This window comes from Oryx dammah, unplaced genomic scaffold, assembly GCF_014754425.2.
Source record: "Oryx dammah isolate SB20612 unplaced genomic scaffold, SCBI_Odam_1.1 HiC_scaffold_1, whole genome shotgun sequence".
NCBI lineage: Eukaryota > Metazoa > Chordata > Mammalia > Artiodactyla > Bovidae > Oryx > Oryx dammah.
The window spans coordinates 8,571,397-8,595,061 of NW_024070185.1; the positions used below are offsets into that span (position 1 = coordinate 8,571,397).

General features: G+C 47.2%; 1 protein-coding gene across 1 annotated transcript; it reads right to left on the reverse strand.

The window, feature by feature from the left end:
- Nucleotides 1-832: 832 nt before the first annotated feature.
- On the reverse strand, nt 833-17,054 carry PRSS55 (serine protease 55). Its single transcript, XM_040242147.1, has 7 exons — nt 16,956-17,054; nt 15,573-15,613; nt 15,198-15,274; nt 13,698-13,890; nt 11,507-11,757; nt 9,850-9,992; nt 833-1,176 (listed from the first exon to the last, which is right to left on the reverse strand). Exons 1-7 carry the CDS (start codon nt 17,052-17,054, stop codon nt 874-876), a joined length of 1,107 nt encoding a protein of 368 aa, XP_040098081.1. The 3' UTR covers nt 833-873.
- Between the last annotated feature and the right edge of the window lie 6,611 nt (nt 17,055-23,665).

Consider the following 23,665-nt stretch of genomic DNA (forward strand, 5'->3'; position numbering starts at 1 on the left):
TAGGGAATCTTGGGCTTTTCCCTGACGTGCAGCATGGGTGATACTTCTGCAGAAAGAGATTGCGAGGGAAAACACTTGCCAGATCCCCCTTGTCCCACTCTACCCCTGCTCCTGCAGTGCTCTGAAAGCAATGGTCTCTGGATGTCATTCCTTCAGGCGCTCCCGAACACCTGAGATTCGAGTGTCCAGGAGATTGGCCAGCCAGGAGGTCCAGTATCCAGTCCCAATGACGTGTCCCCAGCACCCTGACTTCTGTGTGGGGGGGCACCACCCGTACTCACTATCGGGGCACACTGTTCTAGGTGGCTGGCCCTTTGCTGGCTCCTGTGGGCATGCGACTCAGGCCTAGCCTAGGAATGCGCTGCAGCAATTGAAGCGGCAATGGGCCTGGGCCTCTGTATCAAGTGAGGGAGGCCAAGGAGTTTTGCCGGAATTTTCAGGAACATGGCTCTCTCTTTGGGAGCTGCTAAGCTGATTGCGCCCATTTCTTGGAAGCCCTTTTGGAGAAACAGTCCCAGTCAACACCTGCTGAGCTCCTGGGTCCAGCCATAAAGCTGAAGGCAACCCACACACCACTCTTGTTTTTCCATTTTGTCTTGTTTTCTGTTATGCACACCTATAGCAGCCCTTTCTGGCTTTGGATGGTTTGAGCGTGGTAACTCATCTGCAATGAAAAGAGTCATGACTGCTCCAAGGACTCAAAACCAGTCGTTAAACTCTCCAGCCCGCCTGACTTCCGGTTCTACTGTCTGCAGCCTCAGTTCTAAGCTCTTAGCCTCTAACCTGTAGTCAGTTCCCCTGCTGGTGGCTCATATGCACACGTCCTCCTCGATTAAAGAATAGCATCTGTTTTATTATTAGTAGAAAAATAGTTTAGAATGTCACATAGGGCAGAAGGCAGGGGAGCAGCCAGAGTGTGGGGCTGCCTGGCTTCGGGAATTCCAAGGCACGAGAGCCCTTTGCCTTTTGTTTGGAAGTCTCTACCATTCGCTCGGCACTAAAGGGCCTTCCCTCTAGCTCAGTCACCTTCTTAATCCAGGAGTGGTAGTTTTCTAACAAGGTGTATACTCCTGGAGTGTTCTTCAGGCCACAGGACCTTCCCCAGCTGATGATGCCCACGTGGTACCACTTCTTGCCAGATTCTTGGGTACAGGCTAGAGGCCCCCCGCTGTCGCCCTGCGGACAGAGAACACAGATCAGCAGCGAGCCCCGCTCTCGGCTGTCCGTCTGAGGCACAGCACAGCTCACTCACGGAAGAGAGCTCATGAACCTCCGGACTCGAGCCACCAAGCGAAATCAAATCACTGCCAGTCAGCACCCACGCCCCCGTCCCGGCTTCACGGCTGCGGCCGGTGGGGGTGGGGCAGGCGCCCTGCTCGGCCCACCTCCACGAACTACGGTCTGCAGAGTTCAGGCGGTGACCGGCCCACCTCCACGAACTGGAGCTGCGGTCTGCAGAGTTCAGGCGGTGACCGGGACGGGGCTGGGGAGGGAGGCGGAGGGGGAGGGCTGGCGAGAGACGAGCTCCATTCCTCGTGCGACACCTAGACGGGGAGCCGGAACACGGAGGATGTGTCGCCCATGCTGAGGACGAGTAGGGACCCGTTTCACGGGTCTTAAATCAGAAATGCTGGACAGAAGGGAAGGAAGGAAAACAGGCTGCGGTTGGGGCTGTGGATAGGAACTGGGTCTCCTTTGATGTTCTTTCAGAGGCGTGAGGGTGAAGTATGTCTCTTTTTAATCCTGTGGTGTGGGTGTTTGCAGGGGCATGTGAGCTAAGCTTTTTTGAATGCGTGGCTCCTCCAGGGTGGAATCACATGGGCCTATGACTCAGAGAATTATCTATTTATATAGAAAATATCCATTCTGCACTGTGTCCCACACATGGATATGGCTTCCTTTTGTCCGTATTAATACAGAGAAAATGAAGCTTAAGGAGGATGAAGCGCTTACTCAGGGTTACATGGTGTTGGGGCCAAAGTTGGAACCAAGCCTTCCTGATGCCAAGCACATGTTCTTTCCCTCTGGCGCGGGTGGTGGGTTGGTGGCTACAATCCTTCAAACTGTCTTCCTTTCTTACCAGAGGGATGGCCTCCTATTCCATGATCATAAACAGGGGACTGGAATGAATGAGATCTTATATGAACTCTTAACGAGGAGGAAGAGGATCAGACTTCCTGGACGTGATGTACAAGACTCATGCGTACTGCAGTGGAAGTGCAGAGTCATAACCACTGGACCCCCAGGGAAGTTCCAGTGTGTGCCTTTCTGTGTGTGAGCTCTAGTTCAATGTCATGGGATGAGAACCAAATCAATAGGATTTCCACTCAAACAGCTCCTTCCGTAAGTGCTGTTTTAATCATTTTTCTTCATGCTATGATGGTATAAATATTATTTAAAAACCTATTTAATATGCTGATTATTTCCTGACATAGCTGGGAGAGGACTATGCTTGGAAACGTAACTTCTAAGCCCGTTTCTGCATTGTTATAATGGAGATAGTACCAAGTATTTCCCAAGAGTGCTGGCAGTGAAATTTTAAAAATCTATAAATCACTCGGCATAGGGTAAATTCTATGTAGTAAATGCCCTAGAAATATATTAGTATTTATTATTTTAGCCTTATGTGTTACAAATATGGGCCCTTTACCACTAGGGTTCCCAGGTGGCCTTAGTGGTAAAGAACCTGCCTGCAAGTGCAGGATACATAAGAGACTTGGGTTCAGTCCCTGGGTTGGAAAGATTCCCCTGGAGGAGGGCATGGCAACCCACTCCAGTATTCTTGCCTGGAGAATCCCATGGACAAGAGGAGCCTGGAGGGCTCGAGTCCACAGGGTCACACAGAGTTGGACACGACTCAAGTGACTTCCCATGCACACATTACAAATACTGCTTGTGTATTTAGGAAGCAGAGAGTCCTTTCTTAGACTGCTGGAACTCCAGAGGGACATCTGTAAATTCATGTTCTTTCATGCATGGAGCCTTTAATCTTTTTCTCTAGGAGAGGCAGGAAGGATTATCTCAGAGGAGGATCTGGCCTCAGCCAGCAAGGACCCAGGACTAATGACAGTCCACGTAACAGGAACTTTGTTTTGAGACTAAGGCTGGTAGCCATAGACTGGTCTGGTTACAAACATACTGACCACAGAACCTCCTAAGTTCATCGCCATGTTAATTACATCATATGATCACTCCTGTCTGTTTTGGGCGAGAAGCACATGACCTTCCAGCCTGGCCCCACTACCTGAGGCAAATCACTTAAATTCTGAAATTTCTGTTTTCTCAGAGAGAGGGAGACTTTCCCACACCCATTTTACAGGGTAGTTGGAGAGAATGAAATTATTGAATACGTGTGAAAGAGCTGTGAAATTATTACACTGCTTCGGATCCATTCAGATAGTGAAGAGGATGATTGATGATTAAAATAACCACGTTTTCCCATCTGTGAAACAGATGCAATTAAACATTTTTTTTTATGTCTTTCTGTCTGTAAAAGTCTAAGGCTCTATGGAGTGAAATAAGACTTTTATGCAAGTATCATGGGTGAGGATGGGCTCATAGGACCCTGGCAAGTAGCCCAGGATGGTGAAAATACTCTGTGTGGTGCCATCCATTATAGTGCATGTCGTTATATGTTTAATCACAGACTGGGCAATACCACGAATGAAGCTAATACAAACAATGGGCTTTGGGTGATTGTGATGTGTAGGTTCATCAATTATAACACAGGCACCACTCTGATGGGGATGCTGATAACGGGAGATGATGCATGTGGGGAGGGGCAAGGGGTTTATGGAAAATCTCTATACCTTCCTCTCAATTTTGCTATGACCCTCAAACTGCTCAAAAAATAAATAAAAAAAAGATCTTTAAAGAGAGTTTTGGGCTGGTCAAAATGTTCGTTCATAATAGCTTACAGGAAAAGCTGAACAAATTCTTTGGCCAACCCAATAGCTCAGGTTGACCTCCAACTCAGCTTGGCAGCCCTGTGACCACACTGCCTGTCAGCCCAGATGGCTGCCAGCTCCTAACAACTGTCCACCACGGTCTCTCTCGGAGGTCCCCTCTGCTAAGATTACTGTTATATTACAGGCAGTTTTCAGCTTCTTAGGAAGGTTCATCTCTTTGGCAGACATTTTTGTTGAGTATTTTCCATGCCAGGCACTGTTTGAGACACTGGCCAACCATGAATAAGACGCCATTTCTGCCGGGATTGAGGAGACGGACAAAAAAGCTGCCCAGCATGGTGATGCCTGTTTCTCAGATGGCTGTTGGTCCTTCACAAGAACTACAGTGTAGCTAGCTGGGGACCTATTTGTATTTTGCAGCATTGTGCCACTCACTGTTTTTTTTTAAGTTGAATATTTTTAAATAGTGTAATTAATAGGGGATTACAAAGAGGAAATGTGCTGGAAAAAGTAAACCACAAAATTCAGTTGATTCAATTTTAATTTGTATTTTAAGGATAGCATAATCTTGCTTGTTACTTTGGACATATTTCAATGTTTTCATAATCCAATTATAATTTCCCTTCATTATGTGATGACATTTTTTTTTCAACTTTGCTAAGTTTAAAAGTGTAATTTTATTTTTATGGGCAATTATTTTTAACCCCTAAGGGATTTTCTTGTCTGGCTTATCTGGTTTTAAGTGGTGATAATATTATATAATTTCAGAAAACTTTCCTTGCCCAGATCAGCTGATTATCAGCAATAGAAAGCTTTCTAAACAGAGAACAAAACTTTTCGCATCATGATTTTTTTTTAAATGGCTTAAAATGATAATAGCACATTTATTTATAGCACTCAAGTTATAGAAGGTTAATTTTAGAAGCTTTCATTAAAGTACATTTTGATAAGAGATGGATTTAAGCAAAAAATCCTGAACTCCAGATGGTAGCCTCAGAAAACATCATCTTGACGCTTGTGTTGCCATTGTTGTCTTTGGCCATTTGAATATTGGATGGTGATAAATCAAAGAGATTGAAAAGATAGGTGTGCATACTGATGGGGCTTGAGTCTCACATTCTTGGGTGAGCAGCAGGGGCAAAAGCCTGGGTCAACCCCTAGTCTCCCCGCATGGCCGCCCACCTCTGGTGACCTTGCTCTGCTTACCTCTCCACACTCACCCCGTTACCTCTGGCTTCTGAAATATTGAAATTTCCCTGAACACACGATGCTGTTTCAAGCCTCTGTGACTTTCTCCCAGTTCTACTAAATGCTGTTTTCTCCCTTTTCTATTCCTATTGGAATCCTTTGTCTCCTACTGCAACATGCACTGGCTGCTCCCTAGGTCTGTGGCATGGCTAGGATCCAAGATTTTCTTTTAATCCTTGTTGCGGAGATGCAAGAGATGCAGGTTTGATCCCTGAGTCAAGAAGATCTCCTGGAGAAGGGACATGGCAGTCTATTCCAGTATTCCTGCTGGGAAAATCCCATGGACGGAGGAGCCTGGTGGGCTCTAGTCCATGGGGTCAAAAAGAGTTGGACATGACGGAGCATAGCACAGCACAGCAAATTGGGAAGAGTTGTCTTCTCTTTGTTATCTTCTGTATAACTGTATTTTCACGTGCAGTTGAAAGAAACAATTCAGAGGGATCCAACATATCCTTTACAAATTGCTCCCAAAGAGACCATCTTGCAGAAATATGTATCATACAATAACACCATTGGGGGTATTAACACTGATACCGTCAGTGTATAGAACTCGCCCATCAACCAAAGGATCCCCCATGCTGCCCTTTTAAGGCCATCTCCACTTCCACTTCCTTCCAGCCCTAAACTCTCCTCAAATCCTGGCAACCACTAACCCAGTCTCCCTCTCTTTAATTTTGTCATTTCAGGAGTGTTACGTAAATGGAATCACACAGTGTGGGACCTTTGGGGTCAGCTTGTTGCACACAGCACAAATCTCTGGGCACATCCGTGTCATCCCTATATATCAATAGTTTGATAGATTGCTTCTTGTCACAGCTGAGTGGTATTGCCTGGTACGGATGTACCACAGCATATTCAGTTATTCACGTCTTGTAGGATGTTTGCTTCCATTTTCAGTCTATGAAGAGTGGATCTGCTGTAAGCACTCCTGCATGGTTTTTTGTGTGAACACAAGCCTTCATTTCTCTGGAATAAATGCCCAGGAATGGCATTTGCTGGGTTATAAGGCAAGAACACCTTCAATTTTTTAAAAACTACAAAATGGTTTTCAGAGTGATTAAATTATTTTAAACTCCACCCCACCCCCAACTCCCACCCCTAGCAATGTATTCATGATCCAGTTTCTCTGCGATCTTGTCAGCATCTGGTGTTACTGTTTGTTTGTTTGTTTTCCCTCTGCAATTTGTATATTTATTCATTAAAAAAATTTTTTTTATGAACCCCTCTCCCACTCCCACTGTTTTTTTTTTTTTAAATTTTAGCCATTCTGAGGTGTGTAGTAGTTTTAATATGCATTTTCTGATTGTAGTTCAATTTGCATTTTCTTGATGACGAATGATATTGAACATCTATTTTATTTGCCATCTGTATATCCTCTTCAACAAAATGTCTGTCCTTGTCTTTTGCCCATTTTTGCACTGGACAGTTTGTCTTTCTGCTTTTGAGTTTGAGAGTGCTTTATATATTCTAAGCATAGTTCCTTTGTTGAATATTACCTCCCAATCAATAGCTTGTAATTTCATCCTCTTAGTTTTAATTTATTTTATATATATATGTATTGAGTATAATTGCTTTACAATGTTGTGTTAGTCTCTGCTGTACAATGAAGTGAATCAGCTATAGGTATATATATATCCCCTCCCTCATTCCCTTTTTAAAAAAATTATTTTTATTTGACCTCACTGGGTCTTAGTTGAAGCATGTGGGATCTAATTCCCCAAGCAGGGATTGAACCCAGGCCCCTGGCATTGGGAGGATGGAGTCTTAGCCACTGGACCACCAAGGAAGTTCCTTCCTCATCTTCTTAATATGGTCTTTTCAAATTTTGATGAGGTCCAGGTGATCAATTTTTCTTTTCATGAGTTATGTTTTTGGTGTTACTCTATGTCCCAAAGATTTATTTTTTCCTAAAACATGTGTATAGTTTTATATTTAAGCACATGATTCATTTCATGTTTTAATTGAATTTACTCCAGGAATTCATAATTCTCAATTTAAAAAAAATACTATTTTAAAGCAAGCTGCTTGGCTTTGTTTTTAATTCTTAGACGTTTATTTACTTAGATCTTAATTGCCTCATGAGGGATTTTTTTGTTGGGCATACAAACTCTTAGCGATTGTGGCATGTGGGATCTAGTTCCCCCACCAGGGACTGACCAGGCTCCCTGCATTGGGAGCACCGAGTCTTAGCCACTGGACTACCAGGGAAGTCCTCCCAAAAAGTTCTTTACTCAGATTTTTAGTTTTATTTTTCCTTATCTTGTGTGCATTAATAAATGGAATTCATGGATATTTATGAAACTCTCTATTCTATTACAGATAACATCTTGAGTATTAGGTTACGGGATTCTGGTTCTCATATGAATCACCTGTTTTAACAGGCTTCTTAGGAAACTGGAGTGCGGGAAGCCAACTCCTTTCCCTTAAATTGGGGTAGAAGTCAAGACCCCCCACTCAGGCCAGCAGTGACACCAAGGGAAGGAACAGGAAGGAGTGTGACTACTACTGGGTGGGAGCCCAAGTTCCTCGTGTGGCTTCCACTGACACCGAGGGGGACTCAGGATGCTTTGTTATGACTAGACAGTAAAGTCCTGCCTTTCCATTCAGCCTCCTGTGACACCACCATGGTGGGCAGAAGTGGGGAGGGCGAGGATGTCTGCTAGACCTTGCTTGCTGGGGTAGGAGTGCTATGGGGGTTTTTCCTGGTATATTGCTGGAATAGAAGGATTATTGTTAAATAGTTTCTGCCTTGCTAGATTGTCCTTTCTTTTCCTCCAAAGAGAGGAAGTCTTTCTTGTTTTGTTTTGTTAGTTTGTATCTGTGACCATTGGTATTTTTTCCCCTAGCTGGTCCTAGGAAATACAGTGCCCTTATGTACTATGATCCAGGCTGGGAGGTAAGAGGTGAAAAGAAAATCCAGGGAATTCACTGCTGTATCATGCCTTAAGTAGTAGGATATTTGTTTCCAATTTCATCTTCTCTCTCCCTTCCAGAGCCTTTACTTTTGTTTCACAATATAATGTCCAGGGCTTTCAGCTGTATTTAGAGAGAGGGATCAAGAGAAATGTGTCTACTTCATCTTGTCCAGAACTAGAAGTTCCAATTATCTTGTTTTGTTTTGAAATCACTGCAGATGGTGACTGCAGCCATGAAGTTAAAAGATGCTTACTCCTTGGAAGGAAAGTTATGACCAACATAGATAGCATATTGAAAAGCAGAGACATTATTCTGCCAACAAATGTCCATCTAGTCAAGGCTATGGTTTTTACAGTGGTCATGTATGGATGTGAGAGTTGGACTGTGAAGAAGGCTGAGCGCCAAAGAATTGATGCTTTTGAACTGTGGTGTTGGAGAAGACTCTTGAGAGTCCCTTGGACTGCAAGGAGATCCAACCAGTCCATTCTGAAGGAGACCAACCTTGGGATTTCTTTGGAAGGAATGATGCTAAAGCTGAAACTCCAGTACTTTGGCCACCTCATGCGAAGAGTTGACTCATTGGAAAAGACTCTGATGCTGGGAGGGATTGGGGGCAGGAGGGAGAAGGGGACGACAGAGGATGAGATGGCTGGATGGCATCACTGACTCGATGGACGTGAGTCTGAGTGAATTCCAGGAGTTGGTGATGGACAGGAAGGCCTGGCGTGCTGCAATTCATGGAGTCGCAAGGAGTCGGACACAGCTGAGCGACTGAACTGAACGGAACTTGTCCAAGATATGGGAAAAGCACAAGGCTTGTGTAACACTGGTTCCGTCTCTCTCTGTGGTCCTCACAATGTTCACCATAGCGGGGACACCTTCTAAAAGAGATGCCATTGCTACTAGAGTTCGCTCTTTCCTACCTCACAGCCTTTGCACGAGACAGCCTTTTCGTCACTTGTAGCTCATCTAACATCCACACTTATAGTTTCACACCAATGACCAGATAGGGGGCTCCTCAAGTGAGCACTCCCAAGATGAATCTCTCCCATCCTTACAACCGGAGGGAGTTAGTTTATGAGGGTTTTTCCTCTGTTTCTTTTCTAGTATCAATCAAAAATGTTTTTAAATTTTGTGTCCATTTTATTAAAGAGAAACTAAGCTGCCAGACTTTTGTTCAGTGGAAGCTGCATACATCATCCAGTATGCTATGGTAGTTTACCCAACCGCCTGCCTAGGACATAGAGGGCTCCTTTAGTCAAGAAACCATGTCTCACCAATGGCTTAGAACCCAGGACTTCCCTGGTGGTGCAGTGGTTGAGAATCCACCTTCCAGTGCAGAGGATGTGGGTTCCATCCCTGGCTGGGTAACTAAGATCCGGAGTCTCAACTACTGAGCTTGCATGCCTCAACTAGAGAGAAGCCCAAGTGTCACAACTAAGGTCTGACACAGACAAGGAAAGAAAAAAAGTTTGGATCTCAGGGCTCAGTGCAACAGAGGAAGCTAAATGGATCTCATCTCTTCCTCGCCTTTTTTTTTAAACAAGTCTGAGATAGAAAAAGTCTTGGGGCCCTACCTGAATTGGAGAAGGCCAGAAATATTTATTCAGGGTTGCTGCTTACTGACTCACAGGACCTGACACTAAGTATTCCTGAATCCAGGTCCCGCTTCTCACAACGAAGCCCGATGCCCGCACTTTTCCCAAACTCTTACTGTCTGCTTCCCATGGACAGAGGGTGCCTTCGCACTGTGCCACCCCAGGTACCCCCAAGTTACCTGGCAAGAATCGTAGCTCTCATTCTCATATCCAGCACACAGCATGTTTTTGGTAAGTTTGGGAAATTCCTTAAAACACCTGTCCCAATTCATTATGGTCATGGGTACTTTCAGCAGCTCAGTTTCCATAGGCTCGTTGAGACCTGAACCACGGAGAAGGCCCGTTAGAACGGTCACTGGACTCCAGCCCCAGTGCCGCTAGTGCAACTTAGCGGGCCCCAGGCCATCCTGCCCAGCATCCCACCAGCCACCCAGCCACCCTGCCACCCTTTTTTCACCTTTTCACAGAACCTCATTCTCCACATCCTGCCAGTAATCCCTTGCAATTTACTCATTCCACCGGCCCAGGCTCTTCCAAACAAGTCCCCATCTATTTAAATTATTCATTCCTCCCATTCAAAAGCCTACTCCTGCCTCCAAGAAGACTTCCATCTTGGCTCCAGCAACCCCACCGATTTGACCCCTTAGAACTGGCTGTTGATCAGTTCTTACATAATCCCACCTCTTCAAGCCATATTTGCCTATCGCCCCTCTCTGTTATGTAAGCACGGCACTTCCAACACAGTGCCACTGAAACTGGGTTTGCACCAGACAAAGGTAGGGTAGGTTGGTTGAGAGTCTTTTTTGTTTTCTAATTTAATGATTTTTCAATGGAAGGATAATTGCTTTACAGAATTTTGTTGTTTTCTGTCAGCAGTTGACAGCCTCGACAGGGGGTTTGCCAAGGCCCTTCCTGGACTGCCAGCTTCCAGGAATTTGTCTGGATTTGTCTCCATCTCATCCTCTAACCACAAGGAGATTTCAAAAGTCTTATTCTTATTGCATATGTTTAATTTTGCAGGAACCCACCTGCCTCTTCCTCAGTTCTAAATTTTGAGTCTTGTCTGAAGTCCCGAATCAGTGTTAACACCAATTACCCTCCAGTCACTAAATTCCTGAAATACCTACCATGTTTTGGACCCCAGCTTGCTGCAGAGCATCCCCCAAGGACCTGTAGTCTTGTTCAGGCCTGAGCTAGTGCTGTGCCGTTCCCACCCCTCCCACACCTACGTTGTTGAGTTTTCTTTGGGGACAGTTCAGTGGGGGCTTTCATAATCCCTTTATACCCTGGTCCAGCTCCTTCTATTTGGGCCAAGCGACAATGTATTGACAAGTAACAAGAACAGATTCATTTCTAAGAATGGATGGGCAACACTCCAGGACCATCTAAAGTCTAGGCCAGGGCAGGTGTCTTGAACGCCTGAAGGAATCAGGTGGAAAGCATGCATGCCTGAATCGTGAATCGGGGGAGATGAGAGAGGACAGAGCAGGGAGCCCCTGGCAAGCTGGAGGTTTGCACTCAATGAAGCCAACAAATGGTTGTGCGCTGGCTCGCAAGGGAGGACCGCACCCAGGGATGGCCCACACCTGGCATCTCGGCGCTGGGCCTTGGCGGGGGTTGGCGGGGGTGTTTCCTTGGTAACTTGGAAGAGGCTGAGATCAGGCCTCCCTGGGTTTCTAGTGTTCAGGGATTAGCTCTGAGGCAAGCCCCTCCCCCTCCCTTCCTCAGCTCGCTCTCTCTTTCACCTTCTCCTCTAGGTTTACTGGCCCGTCCTCAGATGCCAGTGAAGCGGCTTTTACCCTGGCTGCACCCAGGAGATGCTGAGCTGTGACGTACCAGATTTGACCTGCCCCCATCCTGCCACCCAGCAGTTGTGCCACTGGGAGAGGCCGGGCTGCGTGGGCAGGCAGAGGGGTTCTTTCCGCTCGTTGAATGTGATGGGATTGTCCAGCATCAGCAGAGCGATGTCATTGTCCATGTTAACTCTTTGAAAGTCCTTGTGGAGAATGACAGTTGTGACTCCCTTTATCTCCAGGGATGGGCTGGTTAGGCTATTGGTTCCCAGCACGACTCTCAGTTCGGTGGGCCTGGTGGAGGTGGAGAACCAGAGAGGGAGGAAAGTCACAGGGGGCCCCGAATCTGCTACGGCTAAACCCTAAACCCACATGGTCCTCCTAGCCTTCTGGACTTGTCCTACTGAGGCTGTTGCTCAGAGGTTGTGAGCATTTGTAAAAGGTAGAGAAGGAGGGTGACACGGCCAGTGTGGGACCACAGCCGCCTTGGTGCTCCAGCATCGTCCCAGAGACCCGAATGAGACAGTCCCGCCTCACTGGGCAAAGGCAGGACTTAGCTTTGCCCCTCAATCACCTGCCCAAAGAGCCCACAAAAGACGACTTAGCACAGATCAGACACTGGCACACACAAACTAGCCCTCAGAGAGGTACAGGATTATCATAGCAACCTGTCTACCAGCAATTTAGAGACTCAGGTTTTGTTTGTTTGCAACATACACAACTGACCAAATTTACATATTCAGAATATATAAAGAGATTCTACAAATGAAAAACTGTCAAACTCGACAGTCATTACAGGAAAGAAAATATACCAATCAACTTGAATATATCAATGTAGCAGTAGTAGTAAGAAAAAATACGAATTATGACCACAAAGATTCTAGTCTTACCTATCAGAAAAGCAAAAATTAAAAGTTCTAAAAAAGTAGCAAGTATTGGTGATGATTTTAACACTTATATACCACTGGGAGAAATTTAAATTGGTACAACCACTTTGAAAAATCATTTGGTGTCTTCTAATAAACTTGAAGATGTACAGCCCTATGATTCTACCACTTCTCTCTTAGAAATGAACTCTTGTACACATATATAGAAGGCCCATGCAAGAATCAAGAATGGACTTTAAGCTAGACCTGCCATTGATGGGGCTTCCCACGTGGCCCTAGCGGTAAAGAATTCACCTGCCAATGCAAGAGACATAAGAGACTCAGGTTTGATACCTGGGTTGAGATGACCTCCTGGAGGAGGGCATGGCAACCTACTTCAGTATTCTTGCCTGGAGAATCCCATGGACAGAGGAGGCTGGTGGCTACTGTCCTTAGGGCCACGAAGAGTCAGATATGACTGAAGCAACTTAGCATGCAAGACGCACTGCCACTGATGAAGCAGAAAGACTCTTCAGGAATTTCCTTCCAGGCAAAACGGCCAGGAATTTTCCAATCCCTAAGTATCCCACGAGAGCAGATGCAACCAGCTTCCTTGGTTACCCCAGGGTGAAACTTTCCCTGTGGTTTTGATTAACCTGTTAAAGTTTATCTTTCTGTGTATCGTCAATCTTTTCATGAGATGGTGAAGCAGAAAAAGTACAAATGCTAGAAGGGGATTTAAACGCTATTTCTTGTCTCCTGGAGAATCCCAGGGACGGGGGAGCCTACTGGGCTGCCATCTATGGGGTCGCATAGAGTGGGACGCAACTGAAGCGACTTAGCAGCAGCAGCAGCAGCAGCAGCAGATGTGTCCCTTGGGTGAATCACCCAACCTTCAGCTTCCTTCTCTATAAGATAAAGATGTTCATTTTAGCTGCCCTAGGGTTGTTGTAAGATCGAATGAGTTAAAAGGGAGCAATTCATTCTGCCTTCCTCAGGGTGGGTGTATATGATTCAATCAGTTTCTTGGTTTCTTAGAACATGATTTGTAATCACTAAGTGCTCTATTTTTTCCACCAATCTCCTGGGATGCAGAGAAAACTCTACACAGGGCAGGGAAGTCAGGTGTCAGATGGCCCAGGAACTGAGACCACCAGAACTTGGAGAACTTCCACTTAAAAGGACTTGAACGTCACAGGAGAGGTAGACAGACCAATCCCCAGGGTGGAAGGCAGTAGGTGGCGGTCATTCATGTCTGATTCGGGAAGCAGCAACTCCAGAACTTCCCTCGGCAATCGGGCTTGGCTGAGTGTGGGGTGCCCCGGGGGTGCGCACTGTGAGAAGAAATGGGATGAACTCGGTACTTACGGTAACTGCTCAGGGTAAAAGCAGTGAGCCGCCGTGATAATCCACCACTCGTTGAGGATGGCGCCACCACAGAGATGTTCATTACTTGCTTGAACACTCACCTGCCATGGAAACTCACCCACCCCAGCCTCTATCCCTCCTGTGATTCTGGAATACTGAGCTCCTCTTGCAAACATGGGTCTTTCACCACATTCTGGCGGAATGAGAGAAAGGAAGGTAAAAGACGCAACACTTTGTCAATACCTATAGGAGATCCATAAGTAGCTCTCATTATACCCATTCTAGAGATGGGGAAACTGAGGCTGACCCCGTGACGCACCTTAGAAACATGAGTAAGCCAACAGAGGCTTCACATTTGTTTCCCAGAGCCTGGGACATGGTCAAAAGTGTTGGCTCTGTCTCCCTTCCGGATAAGCAAGTCACTTTACTGTGCTAGTTTCTGCTTTCATCCAGGAGAAATCAGAGGGAATACCTGCCCAGACCAACCTGTAGTGCTTGGCAGAATAATGCCTCCCTCTCAAAAGATGTCCATGTCCTAATGGACCATGATTTGGAACTCGTGAATATGTTGCTTTATGAGGCAAAGGGGACTTTGAAGGTGGACGGAAAGTTGCTAATCATCTGATCTTAAAATGGGGACATTGTCTTGGATAATCTGAGTAGGCCCACTGTAGCCACACTGGCCCCTAAGGGTGGTGGAGGACAGCAGGAGGAGAGAGATGTGACTACTGGAGAAAGGCATGGAGAGGTGCCATATTGCTGGCTTTGAAGATGAAGGAAGGGGCCACAAGCCAAGGGATACTGATGACCTCCAGAAGTCAGAAAACCCCAGTTAATACACTCCCTCTAAAGCTGCCAGTAGAAGCACAGTCCTGCTGACACCCTGATCTTAGACCAGTGAGGCCCATGTGGAAGTCCTACAGAACTACAAGAGAAAGCATTTGTGGGGTTCCCCAGGCGTTCCCAGTGCAGGGGGATTGGGGCTCAATCCCTGGTCAGGGAACTAGCTCCCACATACCACAGCTAATTAAGAGTTCTCAAGCTGCAGCTTGGGGCTGGCGCAAGACAAGGAGCAAGGGAAGTGGTTTCCGGGAGGGGCATGTGGGATATCGGAAGCCACTGCTCTTGTGAGCTGGGCTTTTAGTGGCCATTAACTTATTCGTGAGCTGCTCCTTGGGCTTCCCAGGTGGTTCAGCAGTAAAGAATCTGCCTGCAATGCAGGAGACTCAGGATTGATCTCTGGATCGGGAAGATCCCCTGGAGAAGCAAATGGCAACCCACTCCAATATTCTTGCCTGGAGAATCTCATGGACAGAGGAGCCTGGTGGGCTATAGTCCAGGGGGTCACAGAGTCAGACATGACTGAGGGACTAAAGAACAATAAGAGCTGTCCCTTTGTCCCTCGGGCTCCTGGCAGAATGGGAGGGAGGGAGCAGGGCCGGGCTCACACCCAGCCCCGCTTGCAGGGTCATTCAGGCCTCCAGGCAGGTGTCCACATACCGAGGTGTGCGTCCCTGGCCTGGGACATGAGCAGCAAAAGGGACCACAGGAGCATGGCCCAGGGTGTGGCTGTTGGCCTGGAGGTGACAGAGACCAGAGCTGAGGGGAATGACGCTGTCAAGGCCTCCCGGTCAGAGCCACCCCCTCCAGTGATGTCACAATGGACAGCGGGCCTGAGAACTCAGGCCGAGCCACGCGGGCTTCTCTTCTGGCCCCTCTGCTTCTGAGATGAGCCTCATTCGAGATGTCTCCTTGACCGAGCTTCCCTTCCTGACGTGGGCACAGCCCTCCTTTCACGCGTCCTTGGGGGGATGCCTGGGCAGCCCGTCACACCAGCATTCTTTAAGGCTCAGCAGCCTCCCCTTCCACAGTTACTGTGAGCAGAAGTCCTGCACCAGGGGCTGCCAGGCTGCACCCTTGGAAACAGGAGGCACTCAGGAAGGTGCTCAGGGAGACCCTGAGGCCTGTGTCACCCCAACCCTGGGCAGTCCAGGAGCCCACGGAGTTCTCCACTCAGGCCCCTGACCTGGGCCACCTGCACAGACCACGGGCTGGGTTCAGAGGCCCCAGCCTCCCCCACATTCAGCCCAGCAGGCAGCAGCCCCCGTTCCCACTCTCTCTGGTTTATGCCATGTGGCCCCCAAATCTCCAGACAGGCCCCTATCCATTCTGAGGATGGAAAGATCAGACTCACAGGTGGAAGTGCCCAGCCCAAGTCTGTGTTCATGTTATTGGCTCAGCTGTGTGATCTGGACCTTACTTTATGTTCTTTGACACTTTCAGTACACGGACTTGGATGGGCTCTATCCAAGCACCCTCAGTACCACTTTCCTGACCACTGGCCAGGCCTGATGTTTAGACGTGAATCGTGTGCTAATTCAGTGCCCAAAGTGACCTCCGGTCATTTTCTAGACTTGCTGTGTCTACCCTGGGTTTTCTCCTCTGCAGAAAAGGAATACTGATGCTCAGACGGTAAAGTTGCTGTGAAGCTGTATAAATTATTATGTGTGCGTGTGTGCTAAGTCATTTCAGTCATGTCCGACTGTTTGTGACCCTATAGACCGTAGCCTGCTGGGCTCCTCTGTCCATGGGATTCTCTAAGCAAGAATATTGGAGTCGGTCGACATGCCCTTCTCCGGGGGATCTTCCTGACCCAGGGACTGAACTCGCATCTCTTATGTTTCCTGTGTCAGCAGGCAGTTTCTTTACTACTAGTGCAAGCTGGGAGGCCCATATAAACTACGGTCACTTGTCAAAAATAAGTAAATAAATAAATTGTAACTGGAAGGTAAAAATCATCATGTTGTCACTAGGTAGAAGAAACATTTTAATAAATAAAAGAAAACTCATTTAAAAAGTTGTTGTGAATCTCAAGACGAAATTATACGCCTTGAGTGGGGTATCTCTTTACTACACCAAGGCTGTGGCCCCAGCTACTCTGGGAGGAGAAATACCAGGACATGGGGCTTGCTTCTCCTTCAGGATCAGGGCCCTCTGTGAGCAGCTGCTCTACAGAATCCAGGTGTCCATGCTGAAGGGAGGGCGGGGCCTGTAATGTGGCTCTTTCCCCACCTGTGCTGAATAACACATGCTACCTCGTCTCCCTTGGCCTTGAACAAGGGCTAAGCCTTTGTTTCCTGGCACTTGGATAAAGATTCCCAGAGCACACTGGGTCACCTGGCCAGGGTCTAGCTCCACGTCTTCCATCTGCTCTTCTTTTGGGCTCAGTGCTCCCCTCTGCAACCCCCCACCTCGTACCTGCTGCCCGCCCGCCTCCTGATTGCTCTGGTCCTGGAGGAGGGTGTGGAGGCAGGTGGAGCCTGGGCCCCCCTGTCTGCTGGGAGACTGGAGGACCATGGCCGTCTGCTGGGAAGCCGGATGGGCACACCTGCCCTAAACTGAGCCCTATCTATCACAAAACACTCAATCACTGCCCAGCAATTTTTGGCCAAGCTTCTTCACAACACCAATGGTTCCCACCACATCTGAGTCAGTGGAGTGACCAGTGGGGCCAGAGCTGCCGTGTACGGCTGCTACCCCAGAAACTGCCATTCCTGTAGACTCTGATAAGAATGTCTCCCCCTGGAACTGGGCAGACACGGCCTGCCCCATTGTGTATGGAGAGAAACTTAGGAATGTAAGGGATCTGTAGAAATCCCAAGAGGAAAGCAGGCACTTGCTGACATGGGCTGCCTGGTGGACACTCCACAGTTGGTGCAAAGGCCTCACCAACATCCAGTAAGGACGATGGTCAGACGCCTTGGGGGATGTATTTGGTCTCCTCTTGTGTTCACGCAGGGCTTCCCTGGCGGCTCAATGGTAAAGAACCTGCCTGCCAATGCAAGAGACAAGAGTTCAGTCTCCGGGTCAGGAAGATCCCCTGCAGAAGGCAATGGCAACCCACTCCAGAACTCTTGCCTGGAGAACCCCATGGACAGAGGAGTCTAGTGGGTCACAGTCCATGGGGTTGCAAAGAGTCGGGCATGGCTGTGCTCGCATACTACACGTGTTCATGAAGGGATTGGATGCTCCTGAAAGGCGTCCTTCCGCGTATATTATGCTGCGTTATTTAAGAAGTGGTCTGTGTGTGGATTCCAGAGTCAGACATCCCTAACCTCGAATCCTGTTTCCAACACCACACATCAATTTTGTAAAAAAAATAGTGATGGCATTCATGCTTTAAGTCAACCACGTGCAAGTTGCATTTTTATTTTTATTTATTTGTTGTGGCTATGCGGGCTCTTTGTTGCTGCTCGAGGACTTTCTCTAGTTGTGGTATGTGTGGGCTACTTTCTAGTTGTGGTGAGAGGACTTATTTGACCCATGGCATGTGGGTGACTAGGGGTTGAACTTCCATCCCGTGCCTTATCAGGGAAGTCCCTGATGTCACACTTCTCTAAAGGGCCTTGTGCTGTGCTTAAGTCACTCAGTTGTGTCCGCCTCCATGACCCCATGGACCGTAGCCCGCCAGGCTCCTCTGTCCATGGGATTCTCCAGGCAAGAGTACTGGAGTGGGTTGTCATTTCCTTCTCCAGGGGATTTTCCCAACCTAGGAATTGAGTCCAGGCCCCCCCACATTGCAGGCAGATTCTTTGCCTTCTGAGCCACCAGGGAAGCCCCTAAAGGGCCCGAGACCAGCTGCTATCCCCTCAGAGTTTCCCTTATCTCTACACAGGGGACATTACAACTATCGGAGTCGATATGAGGATTGGCTGGGGTGACAGTGTATCTTCGCTTTGGCTGCCACAACAGCATTGCTGAAGAACTGGGATATTGGAGTAAATGGAAAAAAACCTCTCTTGTTCTCACTAACGTTATAGTCTAGTAGAAGAGACTACCTCAGATGATCATAAGAGCTATGGAAAAAATTAAAGCAGAGAGAGGGCATAAGAAGTGGGGTTGGAGAAAACCGCAGGTGCTGTTTTTATATTTTTATTTTTAATTTACTTGGCTGCGTCAGGTCTTAGCTATAGTGTGCAGGATCTTAGTTAAGGCATGTGGGATCCAGTTCCCTGACCAGGGATCGAACCCGGGCCCCCTGCATTGTACATGGAGTCTTAGCCTCTGTACCATCATGGAAGTACCACAGGGGCTGTTTTCAGTAGAGTGAGTGGGGAGGTCTCCTGGACAGGGTGACAGAAGAGACCTGAAGAAAAGGGGGAGCAAGACTTGTAGATAATTGGGGACCCTCGAAGGTAACAAGGAAACTTGTGATATTTTAATATAAGAAAAAAATGTCCATTCTGATCTTTATTCAGACTTCTGACCAGAGCTCCTAAACCCTTTTTAATTTCCTAAGTGATCAGAACAATAGGAACATCTTTGCTTTAGTATTTGCTTTATTTTTCCCCCCTGGCTTCTAAAACAGCTCTAAAGTGATAAAGGTGAAAAGAGCGTCTTTTGTTATTCATAACAAGCCCCTTTCAGCCCCACCTGAGTTTGTGTTAATGAGGTGATTATTTTTCCATAAGTTTGTTTTACTCATTGATCTATCATTGTTAATAATTTCTTGATAAATATTTAATTCAAGAGACTAGCTTATTAAAATGAGCATCAGACTCTTGTAATAGTGGTTACAACTCGGTATGAACCAATGATGTGCTGTGCTTAGTCGCTCAGTCGTGTCCGACTTTGCGACCCCATGGGCTGTAGCCCACCAGGCTCCTCTGTTCATGGGGATTCTCCAGGCAAGAATACTGGAGAGGGTTGTCATGCCCTCCTGCAGGGGGTCTTCCCAACCCAGGGATTGAACCCAGGTCTCCCGCATTGTAGGCGGATTGTTTACTGTCTGAGCCACCAGGGAGGCCCATGAACCAATGATATGGTTGCATTTAGTATCTACTTTCATTGCTTACATGTCACAGTTGGCACTGAGGTATTTAAAAAGAAATTTCAAACTATGTTTACATTTCCCCTAAAGTCATAAAGTGGGTTCAAATGTACTTTTATTGCATCAGTTGGGTGACTTTTGAAAAGCCCCTAAGGATGCGGGCTGGATGCCAGGCAGACCAGCCCTCTGGTTCGAGGTTTGGAACTTTCAACCCCAGCCCCGGAGTTTTAGGGAGGGGAGAGGAGCTGGGGGTTGAGTTAATCACCAGTAGCCAATGACTTAACCAATCATGCCTGTGTCAGGAAGCCACATGAAAACCCTAACTGCTGGGTTGTGAGCACATGGAGGTGCTGGGAGGGCATGGCAGCTCTTCACCCCTTTCCAGCACTGACTCAGGTATCTCTCCCATTTGGCTGTTCCTGAGTCGTACCTTTTAATAAGTTGGTAATCATAAGTAAAGCACTTTCCTGAATTCTGTGAGCAATTCTACCAAATTATCAAACCTGAGGAGGGGGTCATGGGAATCTGATTTGTAGCCAGTCGGTTTGAAGTAGAGGTAACCTTGAAAAAAAAAAATTCAGAACCCAGAAGTTGAGAGTTACATTTTATTCGGTGGGGATTTTTAGTACTTCAAGCCCAGGAGGCAGCATCTCAAGTAACCTGAGATAACTGCTCTGAGGAGGTGAAGGGGGAGCCAGGATATAATAGTTTTGTAACAAAGGGCAGGTAGTCTTAACATCAAAAGATGGTTACTAATTAAAGATAACCAGGTACCTCAAATTAAGGAATTTGGCATTTTTCTATGCATGGGAAGATGCGAGAGTCTGCTGCTGCTGCTGCTGCTGCTGCTAAGTCGCTTCAGTTGTGTCCGACTCTGTGCAACCCCATAGACGGCAGCCTACCGGGCTCCCCCGTCCCTGGGATTCTCTAGGCAAGAATACTGGAGTGGGTTGCCGTTTCCTTCTCCAATGCATGAAAGTGAAAAGTCAAAGTGAAGTCGCTCAGTCGTGTCCGACTCTTAGCGACTCTATGGACTGCAGCCCACCAGGCTCCTCCGTCCGTGGGATTTTCCAGGCAAGAGTACTGGAGTGGGGTGCCATTGCCTTCTCCGATGCAAGAGTCTGGGCTCACTGTAATCATTCAATTCATATGCATCTCACCTACCTGGGGCCAGTATCCTGTGTTTTCTTGTCCTAGATTTCCTCAGGGCTCACTGTAGGGAGTGGCTGCAGCCTAATGGTTACTAGACGGCAGATATTCTTTTCCTTCCTGAGTTACCTCAAGGCTCACCAGCTCACCTTAGTAGGCTGTGGTTGCAATCACTAATAACTGTGACAGCCTTAGTTTACTGATATGGCAGGGAAAATCCATTTCTCACAACCTAGACTTGCAATTGGTGTCTGAAGTGGGGGTGGTCTTGTGGGGCTGAGTCTTGCCCCTGTGGGGTCTGCACTGAGTCCAAGTACTATCTGAATTGAGATAAACTGTATAGAATTTGTCCCCCATGCCTGGCTTTTTTTTTTCCCCTGTGGAAAAACTTTAGCCAAAGAATAAGTTTAATCAGTGAAGTGAGAACTTGCAGAAACAAGGAAAATAGTCAAAGGAGATAAAATAATAATAATGTCAAAGTCAAGGACCTCAGATTATGGATAATATGCTGAACCATCTCCTGTGAGCTGTTGTATAGAAATTGAAACCCCAACCATGGGGAGAAGTTAACTACTGATGACCAGACTGTAGCCTTGACAGAAGCTGCCACAGTTCTGAGAACTGGCCTTAGGGAAATGGGAGCAAACTGACCCCAGGACTAAAGAGCAACTGTGTGTAAAAACAATCAAGATAATGCTGGTCAGACCTCTGATGGCCAATTTCAAGATGACTATCAGAGTTAACTGTGCTGTTTCTGCATGTAGCCCCCTCCTTCTGACTATAAAATCTCTTGCCCCCAGTGGTCTTGTGTGCGTATGTAGAGCAGGGGGAAGGTCAGCCTTTGGACAAATGTCTGCCCTCTCCTCAGGTTGCCAGCCTCCAAAATAAAGCAAACTTTCCTTTCCACCTACCTGGCCCCTTTATTGGCTTTTGAGCGGTGAGCAGCTAGACCTGGGTTTGGTTATAATAGCAGGCTTTGAGATCTGCTTCCAGAGAATATGAAAACTCACCCAAAGACCCAGAGCCCTTTAGTGCTCAAGCAGATACTAGAACACACGCCTCCTCGAGAGACTCACAGTAGTGGGTGGGGGCAGTGGGTGCAGACAGGTGTGCCTGATATGGTGTCCCCTTCGTCCCTGCTGCAGAGAAAAGGCAGACGGGTAGGGAGTGAGCTGAGTGGATGCTCCTGAGCCTGGCTGCCCCTTGTCCCCTGCTTCCTCCCTGACCCCAGGCTTACTGTGACGTCACCCAGGACCAGCCCTGCCATGCATTTGTGATGGCCGCCACTGAGGCAGCCACCGCTGGCATTTTGTCAGTTTTGGCTCAGGGCCCAGGCTGTGAAATTCTGGACTGGAATGAAAAGAAAATGCTCCAGCTTCTAATTCTACTGCTCATGGCACTCAAGGGACGTGCCCAGGAGGCTTCAGGTCTGTGCCAGGCTGAGCCAGAGCAGAGGGTGGGCGGACGCCTGCACCCTCTTCCCTGGCTCCTGTAGAGGTGATTTAGAGACCAGAGAGGGTGCAGAGTTGGAGCAAATGGCTCAGGAAATGAGGAGATTACAGTGGGTGAATCAAAGCAGATGGATTGGCCTCAGTGAATACACCAGTTAAAATGATCCTGCAGGGTCTGGACCCCAAGTTCTGGAAGAATAGAGCCACTAAGAAGCCACGTCAAAGGGTAGGGGTGGCAATGAGGGTGGAGAAGTTTCACGTGGTGGTTGACTCCAGCCTGTTTCAGCAGAGGTCAAGTGGCTCAAAAGAAGCAGGGCCCTGTCTTCCCCTTCTCCTGCCTGGGCCACGGGCTTTTGTCCTTTGAGCTGTGGCTAGTGTGGGACTCCATAGGCTTTTTTTCCCCACTTTGTTTACAATCTTTTGCACTGTGAGGAACTCCAGAACTCCAGAAACTCTGTTATTTCTCAGCGTCTTCTTTCACTCTGATAAAACTATAATGCCATGGTGTGAAAATCTTCAAAGTTTGCTGCAGGAGTTTCAGTTCTTCTCATTTCAGCATAATGATTTTTTTTTTCCTTTAAAAAATTTAGTTTGGTCAATGTCAGTGTACATCAGGGATGGGTGTGTCTGTGCAGAGTGAGTGTGTGTGTGTGTAAACGTACTTACAAGCCATCTTTCCTCCAACTCATTTTAAAGTTATTTGATGATTCCAACAAAGCAACAGGAATATCACATCTTAAAACTTAAACCACAAACCCAATTTTATCTGGAACTGCTGTGTTTTATTGAAAATATCTAAATATATTAAGAAGAGTCTGAGTCATCGGCAGAACGGTGGTGTAGCTGTGATAAATGAGTGTCTGTATAAGGGAACTGGAATACAGAGCATTCATCCAGGGCTTGAAAACAATTAGGGATGGGTTTCAGGCTGAAGTATCACGGAAGATGGACAGCCAGTGGAAATCCTTGATGGCAAAGTCTCTGAGGGTTGCATGCTCATAAGGTAGTGGAGTACCGGTGAGTTCCCACGGAGTCCAGGCTTAGGAAGATACATAAAGTGCACATTAGAACAGACAGTCTGCATCTTTTGGCACAGAGGGCTGTGTCCTGAGAAGCGACTCCCGAGGCCAGTTTCACTGCTTTCAGTGAGTCTAGAATCAGAATGCCTGGTCCTAGCCCTTACTAGCTGTGTTGCACTAGCATGGGGATGTGGGTTCGATTCCTGGTCAGGGAGCTAAAATCCCACATGCCTCATAACAACAAACTGAAATATAAAATGGAAGCAATCCTGTAATAAATTCAATAAAAGCTTTAAAAAAGGTCCATGTCAAAACCTCTTTTTAAAAAAATGAGAAATAATAATAATAATAAAAGAACAAGAACAACTGACTTGAAGGAAAGTGTGATATGCTGACAGTGCCTGCTGCTGCTAAGTCGCTTCAGTCGTGTCCGACTCTGTGCGACCCCATAGACGGCAGCCCACCAGGCTCCCCCGTCCCTGGGATTCTCCAGGAGAGAACCCTGGAGAGGGTTGCCAT

What these genes read in the sequence shown, in the direction of transcription:
- PRSS55 (XM_040242147.1), bottom strand. Translation starts at nt 17,054, where the DNA reads ATGGTCCTCCAGTCTCCCAGCAGACAGGGGGGCCCAGGCTCCACCTGC. An exon ending in GTGCAGGACTTCTGCTCACA is followed by an intron (nt 15,275 to 15,572) that starts GTAACTGTGGAA and finishes TGTCACCTCCAG; the next exon opens with GCCAACAGCCACACCCTGGG. An exon ending in GGCCAGGGACGCACACCTCG is followed by an intron (nt 13,891 to 15,197) that starts GTATGTGGACAC and finishes TCATTCCGCCAG; the next exon opens with AATGTGGTGAAAGACCCATG.